This window comes from Stenella coeruleoalba (genome assembly GCF_951394435.1).
Source record: "Stenella coeruleoalba genome assembly, chromosome: 6".
Taxonomy (NCBI): domain Eukaryota; kingdom Metazoa; phylum Chordata; class Mammalia; order Artiodactyla; family Delphinidae; genus Stenella; species Stenella coeruleoalba.
The window spans coordinates 73,810,259-73,828,096 of record NC_137151.1 but is presented as its reverse complement, the minus strand read 5'-3'; the positions used below and the strand labels follow the sequence as shown (position 1 = coordinate 73,828,096).

Here is a 17,838-nt window from a genome sequence, read left to right as displayed (position 1 = left end):
ATTAAGTGTGGTGTAACTGCTTTCATGTCTAAAGGCAGAGACTTGGTTGACTTCAAAATCCTTTCTAGATCTATAAAGACATGATTTGAATAAAGGAACACTGCTTAAGGACAAATGATATTATTCTTCTGCTACTAAATATTTTTTTGCTCAAATTAAGAGCTTTTATTAAAGATCAGTCATTATTTCTAATGTAAAAACTGTACTATTTTATTTTTTATTCTTTTTAATTTTTATTGGAGTATAGTTGATTTACCATGTTGTGTTAGTTTCAGGTGTACAGCAAAGTGAATCTGTTATACACATACATATATCCACTCTTTTTTAGATTCTTTTTCCATATAGGCCATTACAGAGTATTGAGTAGAGTTCCCTGTGCTATACAGGTCATTATTAGTTATCTATTTTATTTATAGTAGTGTATATAAAAAACTATGCTATTTTAAATTAAAATGTAGACTCCTAAAAATCTGAGTTACATTTCTTTTACTAAAATACACACACACACACACACACACACACACACACACATACACATTTATCTTATTGTCACGGAACTTTTTTCTCAGGTTAGGATCACCTTACTATAATTCTGTTGGGCCTTTTTGTGTCTCTCTTGGCATAGGAATTTTAATCTTTTACTTTAGCCACCTAAAATACTTCAGCCTTTTGTGAACTTGCTCGTCTATTATTAAAAGTCTCTTTTTATAAAGAACTGAAATAGAAACTGTGAAATAAAGTCATTTTACTACATTTTGCAGGTTTTGTTTAAATTAAGTCTATCAGAACAAACTAGCTATTATCAATTTAATTCAGGCCTTTCATCTTCACTTTGGTATAGTTTTTGGAGGCTAAACATTCTGTAACCAAACAAAAACACATTATTAGAATAGAAAATCAAAAGAGAAAATTTCAGAAATGAGTTGTGGTTTTTTTACCCCCTTGGCCATCAGTCCAGGAAAAGACTGCTAAGTCCTAAATGGCCATTGAGAATTTTGTATTTAAACTTTAATAGCTTGGTCACAGTCATAATGCCTATTGTATTATAGTAATATGCTTCCATTATAAGTTAACAATATTTTAAAGGAATAATCTCTAACATTATCTTTACATAATCTACCACAAAATCTTCAGCATTCATATTATTGTTTTATTTTTATTTATAAGGTAGCTGTTAGTTTTTTGCCCCTTAACATAATCAGTGTATACTGTATATGAGCTATTTCCTAAGAACCACTGTGTTCTGAGTAACAGAATATTCTAGAGTAGCCTCAGAGGAATTTCAATGATAAAACAACATGTTAACAGATAAGACATATCTGTTGGTGGATTAGAACCTGAGATACGTTTTAAAATAGCCCTAAATTACAGTCCAAATTTTAAATTCAAAATTTATATTGAAACGTCATCACAGAAACAATTTTTCTCCCATTCAAGCACCATTTCCTTGAATAAGTAGCTGTGTTCCTATGACATATCTTAATTACCTCCTCCTACTTATTTTCCCTTATTATGTTTTTGGCTTTCTCAATTATTAAGGTAGTTATATTAATAACCATGCCCAGCTCTTCACTAAGGAAAAACCTTTATATGAAATTTTATTCCCGACTCTTTTTTTTACACCAGCATAATAAACAGTTCCACTGCTGAAAAATTTTGACATTATTCTTAACTGTAAGTGAACTCTGAAGCAAAGTCGATCTGTATGACAGGGCACAGTGTCTTATGGAATTTGGGATGGTAGAACTAGAAGAACCTCCAATTGTCTTATAATTTACTGTCAGGATGGCCCTGTCTGTAGCCTGATTTTCAATTGCACATGCCACAGTTATAGGACCTAAAGGCAGCCCATATCAAGGCAGTGTATTCTTTTTTTGTTTTTTAATTAATTTATTTATTTATTATTTATTTTTGGCTGCATTGGGTCTTCGTTGCTGCGTGTGGCCTTCTCTAGCTGCAGCGAGCGGGGGCTACTCCCAGTTGAGGTGTGCGGGCTTCTCACTGCAGTGGCTTCTCTTGTTGCGGAGCTTGGGCTCTAGGCGCGCGGGCTTCAGTAGTTGCAGCTTGTGGGCTCTAGAGTGCAGGCTCAGTAGTTGTGACACACGGGCCTAGTTGCTCCGCGGCATGTGGGATCTTCCCGAACCAAGGCACGAACCTGTGTCCCCTGCATTGGCAGGTGGATTCCTAACCACTGCGCCACCAGGGAAGCCCAAGGCAGTGTATTCTTTTTGACAATTCATTTTCCTACAGTCTATACCCCTTCAAACCACCTAAGGTTGCATTTACAACAAGAATTTATCATCCAAATATTAACGGTAATGGCAGCATTTGTCTTGATATTCTAAGATCACAGTGGTCTCCTGTTTTAACTAGTTCTGAAGTTCCTTTATCCATATGTTCACTGCTATGTGAACAATTGTAGCCTTGCCTGATACCTGATTTTACCAGTCATGAGGTCCAGACACAAAGGGAAGAAGAGGCAACATCTTCATTTGTGTTTTTGAACAAAATTAAGAAATTGTACAGATTATTTTAATCACAGTTTAATTGGCTTGTAAAATAATTTTAATTGCTAAAATAAATGGGAAGAATTCCAGCTCATTGCAGGGCAAACACCGTGCATTTAGAACATAAGTTTACTTTCAACTTACTATATGCAATCATTTTTTCCCTCTTCCTTTCATGATTTAGCTATTCTAAGTTCTTCCTTTATATATATAAACCCAGCAGCACAATGGAGGCAAATATATATGTATACATATAAATACACACATATAAACTTGCCTGGCATTTCAACATAAAAGTCCTCCTAGTAACTATGTAAAGGTAACTGAGAAACTATAAAAGCCTAAAATTTCCTTAAAAGATTCCAAACTATTGGTTAGAATTATTTTCAAATACACATATGCTATACAAATGATTATAAAACAACTTTTCAAACTGTTTACCTGAATGAACTAAATGCACCAAAATATATATATACACACACACACACATACATATATATATAGTAATGCCATTTCATATATTTTTTTCTTCCAGTTTTATTGATATATAATTGACGTACAGCACTGTATAAGTTTAAGGTGTACAGCACAATGATGTGACTTACGTATATCATGAAATAATTACCATAATGTTTCGTGAACATCCATTACCTCATATAGATATTAAAGATATAGAAAAATAAATTTTCCTATGATGAGAACTCTTAGGATTTACCCTCTTAACAACTTTCATATGTAACATAGAGCAGTGTTAATTATATCTATCATGTTGTACATTACATCACTAGTACTTATTTATCTTATAAATGGAAGTTTCTACCTTTTGACTGCCTTCATCCAATGAACCCCCATCCTCACCCCCCACCCCCAGAAAACACAGATCTGATCTCTTCTTCTGTGAGTTTGTTTGTTTTTGAAGTATAATTGACCTATAACACTATATTAGTTCCTGGTACATAACATAGTGACTCTATATTCCTGTAGATTTCAAAATGATCACCATGATAAATTTAATTACCATGCATATATTCTTAAACTGCACTTTTTTTTTTTTTTTCAAAAAAAGGTGGTCACACGTTCAGAAGGAAGAGTTCATACACTTACTCTGCGGGATGTAAAGTTAGAAGATGCTGGAGAAGTCCAACTAGTAGCAAAAGATTTCAAAACGCAAGCCAACCTCTTCGTGAAAGGTAATCACATGGCTTATTTTTTAAAACATGTATAATGCAGAGGTTCATAAATAATGCCAACTCTCTATCTGTATGTGGTAAATACCACAGATCATTAAAATTCACCAAATATCAGAAAGTCTAATTTTACTTTTTGACTTAACAAAATAGTTCACAGACTACTAAAAAAAAAAAGCCAAAATTGTCTAGAATAGGTTTTACTTCCTTTTTCCATCCCCACTGTTTTTACTGCATTTAAAAAACTGCTGGAGGAAGAATTATTATCAATAGGTATCTATCACTCTCTTAACCAAGATTTGGCTATTATTTCCTTGATGTTTCATATTCTCTAAAAATGTTTTTCCTCTGTATATAAAAATAATGATGAAACATCATTATTAGACGAAGACATCTGAGTGGAATCAAAACTTACAAATGAAACTTAAAAACAGAAAAGCCCTCAAGATACAAGAGGAAAATTGAGGAGGTGCTGAAACTCTTGGAGAAGGAAAGGAGAAATACCTTGGCTAATTAGTATGATTCTTTCAGAACCCCCAGTTGAATTCACTAAACCTCTTGAGGACCAGACGGTCGAAGAGGAAGCCACTGCGGTATTGGAGTGTGAAGTATCCCGAGAAAATGCTAAGGTGAAATGGTTCAAAAATGGGACAGAAATTCTCAAAAGCAAGAAGTATGAAATTGTTGCTGATGGCAGGGTCAGGAAACTTATTATACACGGCTGCACCCCAGAGGATATTAAAACATACACTTGTGATGCTAAGGATTTTAAGACTTCCTGTAACCTGAACGTCGTGCGTAAGTATTCTTCTTACACAGCACTTTTCACTTGCAACTCTTTGATGACAACAACAACAAAAAAAACCACTTTTTTGCATGCCCTTCTTGGCCTAACCACATTTCTTGGCAACTTACAGTATCGATACTGACGTAACATGATATTTTATGTGTTTAAAAAAAAAGAGAGGTCCTTCCACTACATCTGGTCTGAGAAGGGCAGAGTGATCACTTTTTGCTATGCTTCTCACTGAGTAGTGAGAGATGTGCTCTTTGTCTACATGGGGTAAGCCTACTGCAGGAATATCTCAATACAGATGAGGACAAATTGAATTTAAAAAGACAAGAAGGGTGTCATAAAAAAAGAAAAAGGAAAGGAAAGGAAAGCCATTGCCACTTGGAAGGAAAATGAATTTTCAGGTATGAGGAACCACTAGAAAATGATCATGAAATTTCAGTCTGAATAGGAGCACACCAGAGGTCTGCTGTAATATGATAAAGCCCATTCACATAATGCTGTCTCTGAGAATAAGAATGGAAAAGAAGATGGAGAGAAGCCTGTATCCCTTGAGTCCTATAAATGAAGAGAGCACTAATGGTTTTTAGCACTACTTCTTCCTCTGGTGGAAAATAAAACGTCTTTTTTCAGAATGCCACATGCTAGCTCATTTTTTTTCATTCATTCATTTGTCCAGCAATAATATTTTAGTGTCTTTATTTTTGTGCAGTATTTGCTGTTGGTTTAGTTGCTTCCCATCTGTCAACAGCTCATAGTGGCTTTGATTGTGCTTCCATGCATCTTGGTCTGTTTTATTCTTTCCACTTTGTGGCTGTTCTGCTTTCGCTTATGACAGAATAGCTTCTTGGGTCTCCTTCTTCCTTTTGTTACCTACTTTATCTCTATTCTAAGAAGGCTCAGCAACAATGAGCATATCTTCAAGCCTATTAGCCAGCACTTGTGTCCCAGAATTTCATTGATCAAGAAAGGGCATCTTGGGAAGGACTCACAAGGAACCCTGAAAGAAGGAAGGGCATGTGGGCAGCTCTCCAATCCTATATATCCACCAACTTAATTCTGGAGATAAATGAAACCAGAGATTTAAAAAAAAAAATCACCCTTCCATTCAAAGCACGTTGTTTTGTCACACTAATGGACTTTATACCTGACTTATACGTGACCTCTTTGAAGCTGACACACACCAAAAAAGCTGAATGTATGTGATTTCAATTGCAAACTCATGTCTCTTAGCCATAGACAAGACTGATCATAGCTTTTCAAGCTGCACTATCATTGAATTCTTCTAATTTCTCAAAGATTATGCTGCCTGCCTTAAATAAGATAACGATTCTTTGCTACTGGTGATTCCTTTGACGATATCAACTTTCAATTCTGGAGAAGTATCAATGAAGATATTTCCTCCAGCTTTCATTCAGAACTGAGCTGGCGATAGATAGATAGATAGACAGATAGCAAGAATTAGTTGGACATATATTATGCCACGTAATTTTATGAAAACTAAGAGATATGTAAAATGCAAAGTATCACAACTGAATGGCAGCTCCAAGTCATTTCCAAATCAGCTGTAGCCTGCTAATATGAAAAAGCCTGCAAAAGCACCACAGTATGTCCGAGTGAATTTCTAGAAACCTCATTCTGAATTCTGATGACCTTCTCTTACAGCTCCTCATGTGGACTTCTTAAGACCACTCACCGATCTTCAAGTTAAAGAAAAAGAAATGGCTCGGTTTGAGTGTGAAATTTCCCGAGAAAATGCCAAGGTCTGTGATTGTGTGGTCGCTAACTTGTGTTTTCTGATAACTTTGTTTACTTTTGGTCTGACCAAAATGAAACAAACAAAAAAAAAATGAATCAAACCTCTCTGTAGTCATCACTTTACTTTTAGATCAATGATTATTACTTTAGTGTGAGATACATACTTGATTTAATTGTTCTCTTTTTAGTATTACTATGATTCGTTTGCTATTACTTGAAAAACACTGGACTTGCAATCAGGAGATTTAGATATTATTAATTTGAACCATAAGAAATTGATGTTTTCTTAGGTTAAAAACAATCAAATAAAAAAAAAACAATCAAATATCAGCAATTTCATATGTCTCGACTCAGTGCTCCTGGTTGCCATTAACTACCATTGGCGAGTCAACTTTGAGTCCTGGAAAACAAAGGAGTTGGTCTGCATGAAATCCAAGGCCCTCTACGGCTCTAATACATGATCCCATTATTTTTAATAACTGATAATAGTATCACAGCTGCTCACTTAATAATTGAAGCAGTTCTTGTTTTTTGGGGTTTGGTTATATTTACCACTTTGGTTCTTCTTCATAATGTAAAGTCTTATTGACTGCTTTTAGAAAAGCTTAGGATCATAGTTCCTCTTAAGGACACACATGTGAAGGGACAACAGAACTGATAAAGGTATTTTTTTTATCTTAAATATAGGTTCAGTGGTTTAAAGATGGTGCTGAAATTAAAAAGGGCAAAAAATATGACATCATATCTAAGGGAGCAGTCCGCATTCTTGTCGTCAACAAATGTCTAGTGGCTGATGAAGCAGAATATTCCTGTGAAGTAAGGACAGCGCGAACTTCCGGCATGCTGACAGTCCTGGGTAAGAATGAAGTCTTTCTTTGCAGGAGTATGTGTTGGGAAAAAAAAAAAATTCCAGTTTAATTCAGTGTTTTTTGTTTTTAATTCTTCTTGCAGAAGAAGAAGCTGTCTTTACAAAAAATCTTACCAACATTGAAGTTAGTGAAACAGACACTGTAAAACTGGTTTGTGAAGTCTCCAAGCCCGGAGCAGAAGTAATTTGGTACAAAGGGGATGAAGAGATCATTGAAACAGGAAGATATGAAACACTTACTGTTGGACGAAAGAGAATCCTGACCATTCAGAATGCTCACCTGGAAGACACTGGCAACTACAACTGCCGACTCCCAAGTTCTCGAACCGATGGCAAAGTCAAAGTTCATGGTATGAAAATTACAGTGAATACTATTGTATTTTAAGAAAATCATACCTGTTGCATGTAAGGTACAAATGCTTAATTTTTCAATATCTTGCAACTTTTTCTTTCCAGAACTTGCTGCTGAATTTATCTCAAAGCCTCAAAACGTTGAAATACTTGAAGGAGAAAAGGCTGAATTTGTCTGCTCTCTATCAAAGGAAAGCTTTGCAGTCCAGTGGAAGAGAGATGATAAGACACTTGAATCTGGAGATAAATATGACATAATTGCTGATGGCAAAAAGAGGATCCTAGTTGTGAAAGATGCCACATTACAAGATATGGGCACTTATGTAGTCATGGCTGGGGCTGCCAGAGCAGCAGCTCACCTGACAGTAATTGGTAAGTTTGTTTGTGCTTCTTGGATTTACTTATATTTGCATCTACCACATTAGTACTTCTTCATACTACAAAATCTTGTTGATTGCTTTCAGAAAAACTCAGGATCATAGTTCCTCTGAAGAACACCCGTGTGAAGGAACAACAAGAAGCTGTCTTTAACTGTGAGGTCAATACCGAAGGTGCCAAAGCCAAATGGTTCAGAAATGAAGAAGCCATATTTGATAGTTCAAAATACATTATTCTCCAAAAAGACCTGGTCTACACCCTCAGAATTAGAGGTGCACAATTAGATGATCAAGCCAACTATAATGTGTCTCTGACCAATCACAGAGGTGAAAATGTTAAGAGTGCAGCCAATCTAATTGTAGAAGGTAAGTCACTTATTTGACATTAGAGATTTAAAAAATCAATTTCTATGATGAAAACAATTAAAATCAACACTCTTCTTCTCCTTTCCAACAGAGGAAGACCTTAGGATCACTGAGCCTCTTAAAGATATTGAAACAATGGAGAAGAAATCTGTCACATTCTGGTGCAAGGTGAACCGTCTCAATGTAACACTGAACTGGACCAAAAACGGAGAAGAGGTGGCTTTTGACAACCGTGTTTTATACAGAATTGATAAATATAAGCACTCTCTAATCATTAAAGACTGTGGCTTCCCAGATGAAGGTGAATACATTGTCACTGCTGGACAAGATAAATCTGTTGCTGAACTTCTCATCATAGAAGCCCCTACAGAATTTGTGGAACACTTGGAAGACCAGACAGTCACTGAGTTTGACGATGCTGTCTTCTCCTGCCAGCTCTCCAGAGAGAAAGCAAATGTAAAATGGTACAGAAACGGGAGAGAAATCAAAGAAGGCAAAAAGTACGTGAGAGCTTCTCAGTCTCTATTTCTGTAGCTATATATACAAGTTTGCCAATTTAGTGGTCATTATGCAAGCTAACCAATAATTCAATCTCTTCTTTTAGATACAAATTTGAAAAAGATGGCCGAATACATAGACTCATTATAAAAGACTGCAGGCTGGATGATGAATGTGAATATGCTTGTGGAGTAGAAGACAGGAGGTCTCGAGCTAGACTCTTTGTGGAAGGTACATATTAAGTGAAAGGACGATTTTTAATTCTAGTACCTTTTTAAATGTTGTTAATCCCAATACAAACATGTTTGTATTTATTTCACATTTTCTTTTCAGAAATCCCTGTTGAGATCATCAGGCCTCCCCAAGACATCCTTGAAGCCCCTGGTACTGATGTTGTCTTTTTAGCTGAGCTAAACAAAGACAAGGTGGAAGTCCAGTGGCTAAAAAACAACATGATTATTGTCCAGGGTGATAAACACCAGATGATGAGTGAAGGAAAGATACACAGGCTACAGGTCTGTGACATTAAGCCCCGTGACCAGGGTGAATACAGATTTATTGCCAAAGACAAAGAAGCCAGAGCTAAGCTTGAACTGGCAGGTAAGTCCCTTTCTTTTATTTTCAAACATCCTTACAATACCACAGATACTGGGTAGGTTTCAGATTTCACAGTTAATTAATGAGAAAATGTTTGTGAAAGCTTTTTATTCCGATTAAGCCTTGTCCACATGTTAACTATTCTAATTCCTCTTACCACCAAGTGTCCTGAGTAAGAGGAAATTGATAGCATTGCTCTTTACATGCGATAATCTTGCACAGCTCCTGGCACATGGCAGCTGTTCGTTAACTCCTAGAATTAACCTATTGCCCTGAGAGTCTTCCCAGCAAACCCAGACCTAGAGACAGGCCCATTCTTTTCTACTTTCCAAATCCCTGTGGGGCCTCTTAGGTCTGTTCTCATCCTGACCCAAGCTTCCAAGACATCCTTAGAGGTTGGCACTTTGAAAGAGCCATTAATGTACCTCTTGTGCATAAGAACAAGTTTATCTGGTTTATCTTGAACTAAGTATGAGGTGCCTATTTTATATAAAAAACAAAAAACCAAAAACATGTTCTGTGCACTATATTCAGGCCTCTGTTATTATTATTGGCAAAGAATGGAGATTTTGTGGTTTCATATCATACTTAGTCCTCTATTCTTCAGAGTCTGATAATTTGCAAAATAAGCCGTGAGAACTCTAAGTCAGCTAGTGTTCTCTCCTGTAAAGTTACTGTGACATGTAACCAGTATTTGCTAACAAATGCATAGTAAAGAAGCTATGGCATAGCTGGACTACAATAAATAACTCAAAAGCATTCACATATTATTTTTCTCACTAGCCGCACCTAAAATCAAGACAGCTGACCAAAACCTGGTGGTTGATGTTGGCCAGCCTCTGACCATGGTGGTGCCCTATGATGCCTACCCCAAGGCAGAAGCTGAGTGGTTTAAAGAAAATGAACCTCTATCTTCAAAAACTGTTGATACTACAGCTGAACAGACTTCTTTCAGAATTTCAGAAGCCAAGAAAGGAGACAAAGGAAGGTATAAAATTGTGCTTCAGAACAAACATGGAAAAGCAGAAGCATTCATCAATTTACAAGTTATAGGTAAGCCCTTGAGTCACTTGGACTTTATTGGCAAAGCACAACTAAAAGCGTGATAACACACTAAAAAAAAAAAAAATGTATATGTGAATTCCAGATGTTCCTGGGCCAGTACGTAACTTAGAAGTGACAGAAACATTTGATGGTGAAGTGAGCCTCGCTTGGGAAGAACCATTAACTGATGGTGGAAGCAAAATCATAGGTTATGTTGTTGAAAGACGTGACATCAAGAGAAAGACCTGGGTTCTGGCCACTGACCGTGCAGATAGTTGTGAGTTTACTGTCACTAGACTACAAAAAGGAGGAGTTGAGTACCTATTCCGTGTGAGCGCAAGAAACAGAGTCGGCACTGGTGAACCAGTAGAAACTGACAGTCCTGTAGAAGCAAGGAGTAAATATGGTAAGAAGTTTTTAAGTGAATTGTAAACTAGCTTATCTTTGCTTTTATCCCTGAGATAACCTAAAGCCCCTGTTTTCTGGATATCCAGATGTTCCAGGCCCTCCTTTGAATGTAACGATCACTGATGTGAACAGATTTGGTGTCTCATTGACATGGGAACCACCAGAGTATGATGGAGGTGCTGAGATCACAAACTACGTCATTGAATTAAGGGACAAGACTTCTATCAGATGGGAAACTGCCATGACAGTAAGAGCTGAAGAACTGTCTGCAACTGTCACTGATGTGGTGGAAGGACAGGAGTACAGTTTCCGGGTTAGGGCCCAAAACCGAATTGGAGTTGGAAAACCAAGTGCAGCCACACCCTTCATCAAAGTTGCTGATCCGATTGGTGAGTCCATCAAAAAAAGGGAAATAAGGAATCCATTTAATCAAGAAATTAAGCTTATCGATTAAAATAAATCAAATTAGACAGAAGTTAATGAAAAGAACATCAGAAAAATTTGAACAAAATTGTAGAAATCCAGACTGGGCCTGCTTGTATCCAGTGAATATGGGGATGATAGAAATGATTACAGCATTATCTTAATAAGCTGTCACTGAATTAAATGGTATGCTCCAACTCTTTCTTCCAATCCAGAGAGACCAAGTCCTCCTGTGAACCTAAACTCCTCAGATCAGACTCAGTCATCAGTTCAGCTCACATGGGAACCTCCTCTGAAAGATGGAGGAGGCCCAATATTGGGCTATATAATAGAACGATGTGAAGAAGGAAAAGATAATTGGATTCGTTGCAATAAGAAACTTGTCCCCGAACTGACTTACAAGGTAGGGCATGTGTATCTAAAATAAATAGTCGGTAAATGATCATGGACTTAAACGTATATGTATTTTACAAATATTGATTCATAATTTTAGGTTACTGGATTACAAAAAGGAAATAAATATTTATATCGAGTATCTGCAGAAAATGAAGCTGGTGTTTCAGATCCATCTGAAATTCTTGGTCCTCTAACTGCTGATGATGCATTTGGTAAATGGATATTTTATTTTTAGATTTGGGAATAGCACATAGCTACTTTGGGGTACCAGGGATTTAAATACAGTACTGGAAACTCATTAAGTTTTCTTTTTGGTAGTTGAACCAACAATGGATTTAAGTGCATTTAAAGATGGCCTGGAAGTTATTGTGCCAAATCCTATCAAGATCCTGGTTCCAAGTACAGGCTATCCAAGGCCAACTGCTACCTGGTCTTTTGGAGATAAAGTACTAGAAGCAGGAGACCGTGTGAAAATGAAAACCCTATCTGCCTATGCTGAGCTTATCATTTCTCCAAGTGAACGTCCAGACAAGGGCATTTACATGCTGAAGTTAGAAAATCGTGTGAAAGCAATTTCTGGGGAGATTGATGTCAGTGTAATTGGTAAGGAACGAAACTTTTGTGATCTAAGGTGATTTGACAGTATTAACAAATATTGGTTCAAGCTATTAATGACTTCTGACTGCATTTTTTTTTTTCCAGCTCGCCCAAGTGCACCCAAAGAACTGAAATTCGGTGAGATAACCCAGGACTCAGTACATTTGACTTGGGAACCACCAGATGATGATGGAGGAAGTCCATTAACCGGATATGTTGTTGAAAAGCGAGAAGTCAGCCGGAAAACATGGACTAAAGTGAGTTTTGAGCAGCAACTACAGAAAAGAGAGTGGGGGAAATCCCGAAATGTCGAGATGCCTTGCAAAGTTTTTATGTTTTTACCGTTACCTTGCTGAAAAAGTACCTAAAACTTTTTAAAATGTATTGATGCTAATGCTTCCTGAGGTAGTTCAACCAAGATTTGGTGTAATTGCCTCATTTTGTGAGCCTTACCAGATTTTCAACTAGGTTTATTAAAAAATAAAACAAAACTTACCTACTCAGTTGGTACCTGGTAAGTACCCAATATGCCCTTTTAAGCTATAAGCCATTCTAAGGACACTAAGTACTTAACTCCCTGGTGGTCATACTTCTTCTCACGCCACTAAATTACCTTAGTTGGCCTAATCTGCCATTTTCTCTCCTCAGTTTATACCATTACTGTTTTTTACCTTAATTTATCATATTTCTAATAACCAAGCTGGTAGAAAGAATCAACACCTTATTTGCCGACTTTTTAATGTGTACAAACTATGAAGCAGTTCCACCTTACATTAGGCGTCTAATATTATTATGTCTTACTTTGCAATTTTTTCCTTAATATGAAATCAACGTAAGAATAATCCTTAGCATTCAAAACAACTTCCATTTGTAACTCTGCTCATGGTAAAAATATTTTGACTTAGGCAGAGTTTTTGAAAAACAGTTTATTAACTGTATTGCTTTGTCCCAGGTTATAGACTCTGTGAGCAACCTAGAATTCACAGTTGCTGATCTTGTTCAAGGAAAAGAATATTTATTTAAAGTCTGTGCTCGTAACAAGTGTGGCCCTGGAGAACCCGCATATGTTGATGAACCTGTAAATATGTCAGCTCCTGCAAGTGAGTACATTCTTGATATTTTCTTACGTAGCCTCTTGTTACCTGTTTTTGCTTTTATTTTTATTTATGTATGTATTTATTTATTTGGCCATGCCACACAGCTTGTGGGATCTTAGCTCCCTGACCAGGGATCGAACCCAGGTACCCTGCACTGGAAGCACAGAGTCCTAACCACGGGACCACCAGGGAATTCCCACCTGTTTTTGCTTTTAGACCTGGAGTTGAAGTTATGGGGGAAAGACACAGGTTGGCAGTATGGAGATTTCATAGATGGCCTATCTAAGACTGACTCTCTCTTTAAAATGCTATAGCGGTACCTGACCCACCAGAGAATATTAAGTGGAGAGATCGAACAGCCAAGAGCATCTTCCTAACATGGGATCCACCTAAACATGATGGTGGTTCACGCATCAAAGGATATATAGTTGAAAAATGTCCACGTGGTTCTGATCGATGGGTCGCTTGTGGAGACCCAGTTGCAGAAACAAAGTAAGTTTTTAAATTATTTGGCACAAAAGTAAATATTTACTCTTACTAAAATGGGCTTTCTTTTGGAAAATCTAAATGTTAAGTTTAGAACTTCCTTGGTGTGCCTGATTTTTTTTTTTTTTTTTTTTTTTGCGGTACGCGGGCCTCTCACTGTTGTGGCCTCTCCCGTTGCGGAGCACAGGCTCTGGACGCGCAGGCTCAGTGGCCATGGCTCACGGGCCCAGCCGCTACGCGGCATGTGGGATCTTCCCGGACCGGGGCACAAACCCGTGTCCCCTGCATTGGCAGGCGGACTCTCAACCACTGCACCACCAGGGAAGCCCCTGCCTGTCTGATTTTTAAAAGTGCTGCTGAACTTACCCTTTAATCAAGGTTTTCATTAGTTAAAATGTTGAAGCAATCCAGAATTAATTTAAAGGATAGTATTATACCAGGGGTATGAATTTTGGAAATATTATGAATACTACACAATGGAACAGATTAAATGCATTAAGTAAAATATCCTATTTTGTTTTCTGACAGAATGGAAGTAACAGGTCTTGAAGAAGGCCAGTGGTATGCCTATCGCGTGAAGGCCTTGAACAGGCTAGGAGCTAGCAAGCCAAGCAAACCCACAGAAGAAATCCAGGCTGTGGACACACAGGGTACTTACTTTTGGTTTTTGCTTTATCAGTCAGACTTTTGACTTTAATTCTGCCCAAATTTGGTAACATCGTAAATAATCTTTTCCAATTCAGAGGCTCCAGAAATTTTCCTCGACGTGAAGCTCCTTGCGGGTCTCACTGTAAAAGCAGGAACTAAGATTGAACTTCCTGCCACTGTAACTGGCAAACCTGAACCTAAAGTAACCTGGACAAAGGCTGATATGCTTCTGAAGCAGGACAAAAGAATCACCATTGAAAACGTTCCTAAAAAATCCACAGTGACGATCGTGGATAGTAAGAGAAGTGACAGTGGCACATACATTATCGAGGCCATGAACGTCTGTGGTCGGGCCACCGCTGTGGTAGAAGTGAACGTCTTAGGTAAGGGAGGCTCTCGTTTTAAAAACGGGCAAGCTCGTTCCAGCTACTTTTGAAAATAAAACATATTAAACAAATGCTTTTCTCTGAGTGTGTACTGTCATCCACAGATAAACCTGGACCCCCAGCTGCTTTAGACATCATGGAAGTGACCAACGAGTCATGTCTTCTCACATGGAACCCACCACGCGATGATGGCGGATCTAAAATCACAAACTATGTCGTGGAGAGAAGAGCGACCGACAGTGATATGTGGCACAAGCTCTCGTCAACTGTCAAGGATACAAAGTTCAAGGCAACCAAATTAACACCCAATAAAGAATACATCTTCAGAGTTGCTGCAGAAAACATGTACGGTGTCGGTGAGCCAGTTCAGGCCACTCCAATAACAGCCAAATATCAGTTTGGTAAGTTTCTCATTAATCAGGTGGCTAAAAAAAAAAAAAAAAGATACTTGTGTGAAAGTTGGATTTAGGTGTCATATTTATATACAGGACATATAACACGTATGATTATCCTGTCTATAGATCCACCTGGACCTCCAACTCGCCTAGAACCTTCTGATATCACTAAGGATGCAGTGACCCTCACATGGTGTGAGCCAGATGATGACGGTGGCAGCCCCATCACGGGTTACTGGGTTGAAAGATTAGATCCTGATACTGATAAATGGGTTAGATGCAATAAGATGCCAATAAAGGATACAACATACAGGTACGCCCAAGCTCTCCATTAAGATGTCAAAAAAGCAGTGTATATAAATTTTCATTCTTTAGCATTCCTTTTGATTATACCTGATTATATATTACTATAAAATTTTAAATTGTTTTTACTTATCTTTTCTATTACCACATAATTTCAAAAATGATATAAATTCCATTGAAGGGCACATTTCTTAATTTCTTACCATAAAATATAAACTGTCTGGAAGTTCCAAAGTGTTTGGTCCTCTAGTATATTATGGTAATGATTATTATTATAGATATTATAATTAGATTGGTACATGTGACCAAATCTAAAGTGTGTGACAGTTAAAAGGCAATTTTTAATTTATATTGAAATATTTCAGTTAAATATCCAAACCAGTTTTTCACAATTTAAATAAATTAGCTGCTTCTATGTGAAATAAACAGAGGTTTCTCCTTCTTATCGTGGTATTCAACTCACACTTTGTTCCTAATTCAGAGTGAAAGGTCTTACCAATAAGAAAAAATACAGATTCCGTGTGTTGGCTGAAAATCTTGCTGGACCTGGAAAAGCAAGCAGACCAACTGAGCCAATCTTAATAAAGGATCCCATAGGTATTATTCATATATTTTCTGTGATTATTTTGAAGCTTATATTAATTCCTTTTGGCAAACCTCAATAATGGTTTCATTTCATTGGCTTGCAGATCCTCCATGGCCCCCTGGAAAACCAACCGTGAAAGATGTAGGCAAAACATCATTAATGCTGAATTGGACAAAGCCAGAACACGATGGAGGGGCAAAGATCGATTCTTACGTCATTGAAATGCTAAAGACTGGAACAGAGGACTGGGTCCGAGTGGCCGAAGGGGTTCCCACCACCGAGCATTTGTTCCCAGGGCTCATGGAAGGGCAAGAATACTCATTCCGAGTTAGAGCTGTGAACAAGGCGGGCGAAAGTGAACCCAGCGAACCCAGTGACTCTGTGCTTTGCCGGGAGAAACTTTGTAAGTCACTCTTAATTATTTCATCCCTGCTATCTAATCTCTTAGTGACTACTAGAAAATTTAGTGAAGACTGAATATTGGACAATAAGAAATTGAATTTTTTTTTCCTTCAGATCCCCCATCACCACCTCGCTGGCTTGAAGTTATCAACATTACAAAAAATACAGCAGACCTAAAGTGGACAGTTCCTGAGAAAGATGGAGGGTCGCCCATCACCAACTACATTGTGGAAAAGAGAGATGTGAGGCGGAAAGGCTGGCAAACAGTGGACACAACTGTCAAGGACACCAAGTGCACAGTGACCCCACTGACCGAGGGTTCTTTATACGTGTTCCGAGTTGCTGCAGAAAATGCCATAGGACAGAGTGACTATTGTGAAGTCGAGGACTCTGTCCTGGCCAAAGACACCTTTAGTATGCTCTCTAACTTCATCTTTGTGACACCATTTGTAGTGGATTGTCACTTTTCTCCCTGGTTTTTCTAACCACTGAATATTTTGCTTTCAGCCACCCCTGGACCACCCTACGCTCTGACAGTGGTTGATGTGACGAAAGGACATGTTGACCTGAAGTGGGAACCACCTAAAAATGATGGTGGAAGACCAATACAGAGGTAGAATTTTAATTAACCCATAAAGAAAAATTTACATTCACCTGAAAATTCTTTATTCATGCTCACGAAGTGCTTTGTTATTTCAACAGATATGTCATTGAGAAGAAAGAAAAGTTAGGTACCCGTTGGGTGAAAGCTGCAAAGACCTCAGGACCTGACTGTAACTTTAAAGTAACTGATGTCATTGAAGGAACAGAGGTCCAGTTTCAGGTTCGGGCAGAGAATGAAGCTGGAGTTGGACACCCAAGCGAACCTACAGAAATCCTGAAAATTGAAGATCCAACAAGTAAGTAGTGTTGATTATACGAAGGATATTGTCTAGAGCTTGATGATGAGACTGTGGATGTGAATGTTTCACTCTCTTTTCAGGTCCTCCTTCACCTCCCCTTGATCTGCATGTGACTGATGCTGGGAGAAAGCATATTGCCATTGCTTGGAAGCCTCCAGAGAAAAATGGTGGAAGTCCTATTATAGGATACCATGTTGAAATGTGTCCAGTAGGCACTGAGAAATGGATGCGAGTTAATTCTCGCCCAATAAAAGACTTGAAATTCAAGGTTGAAGAAGGTGTCGTGCCCGACAAGGAGTATGTTCTGAGAGTGAGAGCCGTCAATGCTGTTGGTGTCAGTGAGCCATCTGAAATCTCCGAAAACGTGGTTGCCAAAGACCCAGACTGTAAGAACAGTTTCTTTTTATAATTAATAAAGTAGGCTTTACTCATGCACTGCATTTTGACACACCCTTTTTTTCCC

The 17,838-nt window shown here is 37.8% G+C and overlaps 2 protein-coding genes across 2 annotated transcripts in view; one reads left to right on the top strand and one right to left on the bottom strand.

The window, feature by feature from the left end:
- TTN (titin) overlaps positions 1 to 17,838 on the top strand; it is a 283,020-nt gene that overhangs the window by 179,064 nt on the left and 86,118 nt on the right. Inside the window, exons 179-207 of the mRNA XM_079924045.1 lie at positions 3,574 to 3,697; positions 4,226 to 4,492; positions 6,153 to 6,250; positions 6,933 to 7,101; positions 7,197 to 7,463; positions 7,570 to 7,836; positions 7,929 to 8,207; positions 8,299 to 8,707; positions 8,812 to 8,936; positions 9,039 to 9,305; positions 10,086 to 10,355; positions 10,450 to 10,752; positions 10,841 to 11,143; positions 11,393 to 11,580; positions 11,671 to 11,785; positions 11,892 to 12,176; positions 12,276 to 12,427; positions 13,123 to 13,270; positions 13,582 to 13,759; positions 14,282 to 14,403; positions 14,497 to 14,784; positions 14,892 to 15,188; positions 15,309 to 15,495; positions 15,967 to 16,082; positions 16,175 to 16,474; positions 16,588 to 16,887; positions 16,981 to 17,086; positions 17,176 to 17,372; positions 17,456 to 17,761. Coding sequence (XP_079780171.1) covers positions 3,574 to 3,697; positions 4,226 to 4,492; positions 6,153 to 6,250; positions 6,933 to 7,101; positions 7,197 to 7,463; positions 7,570 to 7,836; positions 7,929 to 8,207; positions 8,299 to 8,707; positions 8,812 to 8,936; positions 9,039 to 9,305; positions 10,086 to 10,355; positions 10,450 to 10,752; positions 10,841 to 11,143; positions 11,393 to 11,580; positions 11,671 to 11,785; positions 11,892 to 12,176; positions 12,276 to 12,427; positions 13,123 to 13,270; positions 13,582 to 13,759; positions 14,282 to 14,403; positions 14,497 to 14,784; positions 14,892 to 15,188; positions 15,309 to 15,495; positions 15,967 to 16,082; positions 16,175 to 16,474; positions 16,588 to 16,887; positions 16,981 to 17,086; positions 17,176 to 17,372; positions 17,456 to 17,761 — 6,433 coding nt within the window. The remainder of the gene's footprint in view (positions 1 to 3,573; positions 3,698 to 4,225; positions 4,493 to 6,152; positions 6,251 to 6,932; positions 7,102 to 7,196; positions 7,464 to 7,569; positions 7,837 to 7,928; positions 8,208 to 8,298; positions 8,708 to 8,811; positions 8,937 to 9,038; positions 9,306 to 10,085; positions 10,356 to 10,449; positions 10,753 to 10,840; positions 11,144 to 11,392; positions 11,581 to 11,670; positions 11,786 to 11,891; positions 12,177 to 12,275; positions 12,428 to 13,122; positions 13,271 to 13,581; positions 13,760 to 14,281; positions 14,404 to 14,496; positions 14,785 to 14,891; positions 15,189 to 15,308; positions 15,496 to 15,966; positions 16,083 to 16,174; positions 16,475 to 16,587; positions 16,888 to 16,980; positions 17,087 to 17,175; positions 17,373 to 17,455; positions 17,762 to 17,838) is intronic.
- The window catches only part of PLEKHA3 (pleckstrin homology domain containing A3), a 138,927-nt gene continuing 135,568 nt past the window's right edge, over positions 14,480 to 17,838 (bottom strand). Inside the window, exon 14 of the transcript XR_013828671.1 lies at positions 14,480 to 14,541. The gene's annotated coding sequence lies outside the window, so the exon portion shown is untranslated. The remainder of the gene's footprint in view (positions 14,542 to 17,838) is intronic.